The sequence below is a fragment of the Papaver somniferum genome, chromosome 5 (genome assembly GCF_003573695.1).
Source record: "Papaver somniferum cultivar HN1 chromosome 5, ASM357369v1, whole genome shotgun sequence".
Classification (NCBI taxonomy): domain Eukaryota; kingdom Viridiplantae; phylum Streptophyta; class Magnoliopsida; order Ranunculales; family Papaveraceae; genus Papaver; species Papaver somniferum.
In genome coordinates, this window is record NC_039362.1 from 70,131,267 (window position 1) to 70,138,016 (window position 6,750).

A 6,750-nucleotide genomic window follows, 5' to 3' on the forward strand; every position below is an offset into this window, starting at 1 on the left:
ATTTCTCTGGTCCCCGTCCCTCCCACATGTCTTCTAAAAATCCTTTGTCAATAACCATAACCCTCCATACACATACACTTAAGGGTTGTCCGAGGTGATGGGATCATAGCTTCCTTAGCCGTGGACCTTGTACTTGGTACCCGTAGTTGGACCACAACTAAATTGACATGTACCGTACGCGTATATGCCATTGTTGGGTTGGGTGGCCATTGACAGGTTATTGGTGGGGTTTATTGTTCTTTACATATTATCTGCCTAAATCTCTACTGGCTTATACACACTACTGACCAAATAGTAAATAGAATCACTTGCAGCATTTGCATGGAATAAGCTCAGTCTTACTTCAAGTTTCAGCACAACAGTTTACTGCTTTCTAAGTTCGAGACTTGCCTGTCTAAAGTCACCGGTAGTTTTGACCAATCTTTAGTAAGTCAGACTCACTCTTTGACCGGTAGTTTTGATATGAAATGGGTAAACGTTTTAAATTTTATAATAACACGGTACAAAATGAAAACTCAAGCCAAAAATAATAATAATAAAAAAGTATTGAGATCCAACGGTGGTTCGTTTAATCAAAGAATATAAGAAGTCGACACGTGTATTGCTAGATATACGAATGATTTGACGTTGAGCAACATTAAAAGCAGAAGAAAGAACTAAAATAAAGGTTTGTTTTGAGCTTAATTTCTTACCACTAAACACAAAAACCTTATTCCTTCTTCTTCTGTCTAGACAAACAAAAATGATTCCTATGTGCTTTCTTCTCTGGTAGATAAACTCAAGAAGAAGAAGAAGAAAACCCTAAGAAAATCAAGAAACAGAAAGAAGATTGAAATCCCTGCCTTCTCCACAGCCTAAGAGAAATGGGGAGAGGGAGAGTGGAACTAAAGTTGATAGAAAACAAGATTAATAGACAAGTTACATTTGCAAAGAGAAGGAATGGTCTTCTTAAGAAAGCTTATGAATTATCAGTTCTATGTGATGCTGAAGTTGCTCTTATCATTTTCTCTAGCAAAGGCAAACTCTATGAGTATTGTAGCAGCTCTAGGTTTCTACTTCTCCTCCATCTCTTTCTTTACTTCTTCATTTCTAAAATACTTTTTCTTTTTCTACTGTTGCTAGGTTTAGGTTGTATTTTTTGGAATTTTGATCTTTACTTTTTGGTTTTACTACTGCTTCAGAGATGGGTTTGTGAGAGTGAGATCCCAAAGTGACTGTGTTGGTGTGTGAGTGTCAGGCTTACATATATGGAAACTTCCAAAATTCATAATGAAGAAGAAAATAACACCTTGTTTCTTCTTCTTGTTCTTCTTCTTATCATGTTTTAGAACGCTAATGACTGTCAAAAGATGTGTTTTTTAGTTTGTCATTTCATGAAATTTTCAATCTTTAACTTTTGAGGTTTGAGGAAAGAAGGAAGGGAGCTAGGAAAAGTTCAAAAATCCCAAGTTTTTTTTTTTTTTTTTTTGTCCCACACTGATTTTTATATTTTAATGAAGATTTGATCCACGCTCATGATCTATACATGTACTGAAAAAAAATTACTAGAAAATATAAAGATTCTGACTGATTTAACCTGGAAGTCAGTTCCATTGGGCCTAGAGTAGTAGAATTTGTGAAAAACATCCAGCTGTTTACTAGATATGTACCCTTTACAGCTTTTGATTATATGATAGTTGAAGTTAGTCAAAAAGATTTTTGGTTAAAGACTGAATGTTGTTAACCTTTCAAGGATTTGGCTATATGTATGTATCACACCTTGTTTTCTTGCTTGTAATGAAGTGTAAACAGTTTGCATTAATATACTTTGCACACAGTAGTTCATCTACAGGAGGGATTGATCTGTTTAATACTGTTTTTTTTTTTTGCAGTAAACCCATAGATCATCTGCAGTCAGTAGTTTGTGAATCAATGTCTTATGAAATACCAACCATGGCTTCTCAAATTAATAAAAAAGACCTTCTTAGAAATATATGCTAATTGTAATTTGCTATGGACTCTTATACCTATACGCACTTGAACTTGTACATCACAACTTAACTGTATCTTCCATGGGTACCATTCACATATGAACTGACTCTACATTCGACATGGCTTTACAAATTACAACTTATTGTCTTTTTACCACTTAATTCGTAGCTTAGGTATCTAGTTATATTTTTTTCTTCCAATCATCAGCTGTTGAATCTGATAGCATTACCTATGGCATGGATCATTCTCATAGTTTGAACTTTTTATCAAAAGGAAAAATGTGGCTTGAACGCCTTTATGTGGAAAATGCACACAGGTTATTTGCTATATGATCCTTGGTTTGGGGTTGATGATATTTTCCTCCTAGGTGTTCTCATTGTCTATTTTGCCATAAGGTGATTGTTTGATCTTCTCGACTCAATCATACTGTTGATATAAAATCTTTATGTGCTGGTTTTTTAATTTTTATAAGCATGTTGAAGACTCTGGAGAGGTATCAAAGGAACACCAACTCAAGTACATCCCAGTCCAGTGAGATTGTTGCCTTTGACGTCGAGGTACTTAAGATTTTCCACTTGTCAGTGCTTTACATGTCAATTATATGGAAAATGCACACAGGTCATCTCAATTAAAAATAACACAACTACTTACTATACCGTCCAAAATTGTTTCTCATTAGTTTGCTGTAAGTTTGATATACCTGATAGATTTATCAAATTGTGCCTCTTGCGATTTGATGGGTTCCTCTAGGATGAAACCTACCAGGACTATTTGAAGCTAAAGGCAAGAGCGGAGGTTCTACAACAGAATAATAGGTATTTACCGATCTGCTTGAATCACACACACCAAAAACTACGAAAACCCCTGCAACGGATTCTATTTCTTTTTGGATGGTTTCTTTCTTCTGAGTGTTCAAAATTTGACCTCTATTGTCTAACTGTAGTCACACCATAGCTACGGAAATGGTTATTTGTTGAAATGGAATTTGATGTTCATCATGTTTTAAACATTTATTTGTAGAAACCTGCAAGGGGAAGATTTGGGACCATTAAGTGTCAATGAGCTTGAGCAACTTGAGAACCAATTAGAGGTTTCACTAAAGCAAGTCAGATCGACAAGGGTATGTATTGGGATAAAGGCTAGTACTATGAGTAACCTATTTTTTTCTTCTGGATGTTGTAATAGTGCTTCCACTGTTACATGCATGTGAAATGATCAGCACCCGAATCTTTAAGAAGAATTAGTCTTTTATTTTGTGAACAGTTATAGAGTTCAAAATAAACATTTGGTTGTAATGCTGTATAGTTTGAGTTTCTGATGTCTTGCTTGGTTATATCTGTTTTGTAGACTCGATATATGTTTGATCATCTTACGGAGCTTCAGCAAAAGGTACACAAACTGAGTTATTTGCTTCCAAATTTTGATACCTCATTTACGAGGGTACACAAATTATTTTATCTCTTCCAAAAGATCTGTTTTACCGTTTTCAGGAACAACTGCTGCGTGAAGCTAATAAATCCCTGAATAAGAAGGTATCATATATGAATCAATCTTTGAATATGCTTTATATATTAGTGATCACTTTATGAGTTACCTACTTCATTATTGTTAATTTGGCCTTGGCTGAAACCATACAGGAGTATTAGTATTAGTTATGCATTAAAAGGAAATGCTAGTACTCACAACTAAATATGTTCCTAAGTCGTTAGCTATATATCTGTGCAGAAGATGGATGAAGATAAAGCAGAAATTGATCTACAGTTGTCATGGCAAGCAGGTGAACAACGAAGGCAGCAGCAGGTGGACGACCATAGAGCATTACAGTTGTCATGGCAAGAGGGTGAACAGCGAAGGCAGCAGCAGCAGATGGATGAACATAAAGCAGAAATGGCACTACAGTGGTCATGGCAAGCGGCTGAACAACAGAGGCAGATTGCTGCATACAATCATCATATTAATGCTGCTGCATCAGAGCGTTTTTTCCAACCTTTAGAGTGCAGCCCTTCCTTGCAATCTGGGTAAACCTTGTTTCCCCTTTCCGATAAAATAAAACACCAGAACAAGATAGTCTTTTGTTTATCTTGAAATATGATGCTGCTATTTGTTTTGTTCAAGGCTATAAGATTGTTTTTTGTGTTCCTTTATAAATCTATTTTGGTTGCAGGAACAGTTTGAGTAATGCAAGTAATATGATGAATAGTGCTGCCCCAGTGCAAAACTTGTTAGGGTTTTTCCCTGGTTGGACGCTTTGAGTTGTTACACCATGAAGCTATCCACATGTATGTATACGTTTCCACATGCTCATAGAAGAAGGAGATAAAGATCGTTAAGAATACATGGATTTTGGTGCTAAAGAATATTGATTACAACAAATAAGTCTATTATGAAGACAGTAATTTTGGTTATATATATATATATATATATATATATATATCTAGATGAGAGGACAAGAGTGATGTCCTGTTATGAAAGAACATTATATAAGAGAGGAGATGGTTATCTGTGTAAGAGTGAATGTTATATGGATATTCTTATGCAACTATGCAAGCTCTGGAAGCGTATTTTGGTAACACTTGCTTTCATTTTTACATCTATATATATGCTCTTTGACACTTTGCATTATCATTAACTATATGAGTATGCATGCATTCAGTGAGACCAATTTCAGTGAGGCTTCAAATTTGAAATTTTGACTACTCCCATCAGGCATCAGCGACCTCACTCCAAACCCAAGGTCGAGGACTCAAAACAGAACCCTGATTTTGGGCATACCAAAATCTTTTTAGGCATACAAAATCATAGTCCCATCTTGGGTGACTTTATAAGGGGTATCCTATGGGTAGTTCAATTACCTATATACTCTTAATACAAAAATCTAAAATCAGTTTTCTAAAAAATCAAAATCAGTTTCCCTTACCATCTCTTCTTCCTCCTCCTCCTCTAGCCGAACTCTTCCCCCTCCTGCGAAAAAAAAAATTCATCATCGTGATTAATTGTCGATTCGTAAAAATTTGATCGTCGATTAAACTCAACCACATAATGACTCGTATAAAGAAAAGCAGGGACTAGGCAAACCAAATCGTCTTCTAATCCATCAATTGAAGAAGAAGAACCAATTGAAGATGAAGGTGTAGAAACTGAAAATCAACCACCAATTGAACCAGAAATTGAACCAACTGCATCTCCAACTCCGGAAATGAGGATAAGAAAGCAAGTTTTACAAACTCAATCTCCTATTTGCTATTTTTCATCGATTAAATGACGGTTACAGTGTTGGGTTCGGCTCAAAATTGACTTGCGTTTTTAGCCGAACTGTTCTTCACAAAAGCTTCCTGTAAGTGTATATGAACAGTTCAGCATGAAATTTCATGAAATTTCAAGCCGAACCTAGTCACAGATAGAGATGCATAGGGGTTCGGCGTATTCGATAATCATAATATGTGCCGAACCTAGCACATTAACGAGGTTCGGCTATTACGATATTCTCAATATGTGTCGAACCAATAACAATATTTTAACCCAAAAAATAACAAATTGATGTTCGGCTCATACGATTTTCGAAATATAAGCCGAACCGGTAATTATTTTTTTTCCGAGCTATTCAGGATGTTGTTCGGCTTACTATGAAATTTTCATATAAGCCGAACTAGTGTCTAGCAAACAGTTCGGCACATGCAGTAAACAGATTCAGTAAGCCGAACCGTTCATCAATTGGTAGATTCGGCTCATAGATGTGAGCCGAACCTCAACCTGTTTCGCCGAACCATGATTCAAAAAACCTAACTTTTGATAATTGAGAGCTATAGAAGTGAGATTAAGTATAGGATATAAGTGTACCTGTGTATTAGAAGCATTGGGTTCCTCATCAATGTCTTCATCATCAGGATTTGGCTCATAAAAATCATCATCTTGAGTTTGTGTTTGAGTTTGAGCTTGAGTTTGAGTGGGTGTAAAATCATTCTCATAATCTAAGAAATCAGCCATTTCTGGATCATTGTTGTAGTTGATATGTATTTTCCTAGGTTTTTTAGATGAATGATGACCCTCCTCATCCTCCATTGAATCAAGAATTAGAATTTTCTCACTTTCTCCTTCTCTTTCTCTCCTTAACCAAACCAAAACTTTGATTATTTTTTTTCCTCAAATTTTTCATCTAAACAACTCTTATAATTCTGAAAATTATTTTAATCACTAAACAAAATATCTAATCACTAATCAAGATTATTAACACTAATACATAAAGGGCAGATTTGCCATTAAAAATTTTGGGTTAAGGGGTTATCTGATTTTGTTATTTCACAACCTTTTTTGTCTTCATTCAGTATGACTTAGAAGATTTTTGTATGACCAAAATTATAGTTCTCGAAAGTCGAAACATTGAGAAGGTGTGGACGAGAGTGCACGTGCATCTAATAAATGTTCTCATTGAGCAAGCAAGAGGCAAAGAGCCCTTCCAGACACAAACGCCCTAAAAGTTAGCTATGGTGGGGACTGGGGAGGAGTATGGACCCCACTCTTAACGCATCAGCAGCTTTAGGAACAAAGTTTCAACTTCAAACAAATGTCCCCAATTAAAGTCGATCTCTAATTTTATAAATACCAGTTTACCCCCGTAGGAGTATAGATTTCTACTCCGATCAAGGTTTGTAAATATGGCTACCGGTGAGAACTCATTGTCTAGTAGAAAGAAATTCACTACCTCTCTCTCTTTCTTCTTGTGAGTGAGAGGGGGAGAGTTCGATCCCACTAGTGGGAATATTAGTGGAATTTTCACAAGAT

The 6,750-nt window shown here is 35.8% G+C and overlaps 1 protein-coding gene across 5 annotated transcripts; it reads left to right on the forward strand.

The window, feature by feature from the left end:
- The first annotated feature begins 686 nt into the window (after positions 1 to 686).
- Positions 687 to 4,565, forward strand: LOC113281851 (agamous-like MADS-box protein AGL9 homolog). 5 transcript variants are annotated; one of them, XM_026530729.1, is made up of 8 exons: positions 687 to 1,048; positions 2,444 to 2,528; positions 2,722 to 2,786; positions 2,992 to 3,091; positions 3,319 to 3,360; positions 3,462 to 3,503; positions 3,697 to 3,989; positions 4,136 to 4,565. In XM_026530729.1, exons 1-8 carry the CDS (start codon positions 864 to 866, stop codon positions 4,221 to 4,223), a joined length of 900 nt encoding a protein of 299 aa, XP_026386514.1. In that variant the 5' UTR covers positions 687 to 863; the 3' UTR covers positions 4,224 to 4,565. The 5 variants fall into 5 exon arrangements, with proteins under 5 accessions (XP_026386514.1, XP_026386516.1, XP_026386515.1 ...); XM_026530731.1 differs by having other exon boundaries at positions 4,142 to 4,565; XM_026530730.1 differs by having other exon boundaries at positions 3,700 to 3,989.
- The last annotated feature ends 2,185 nt before the right edge of the window (positions 4,566 to 6,750 follow it).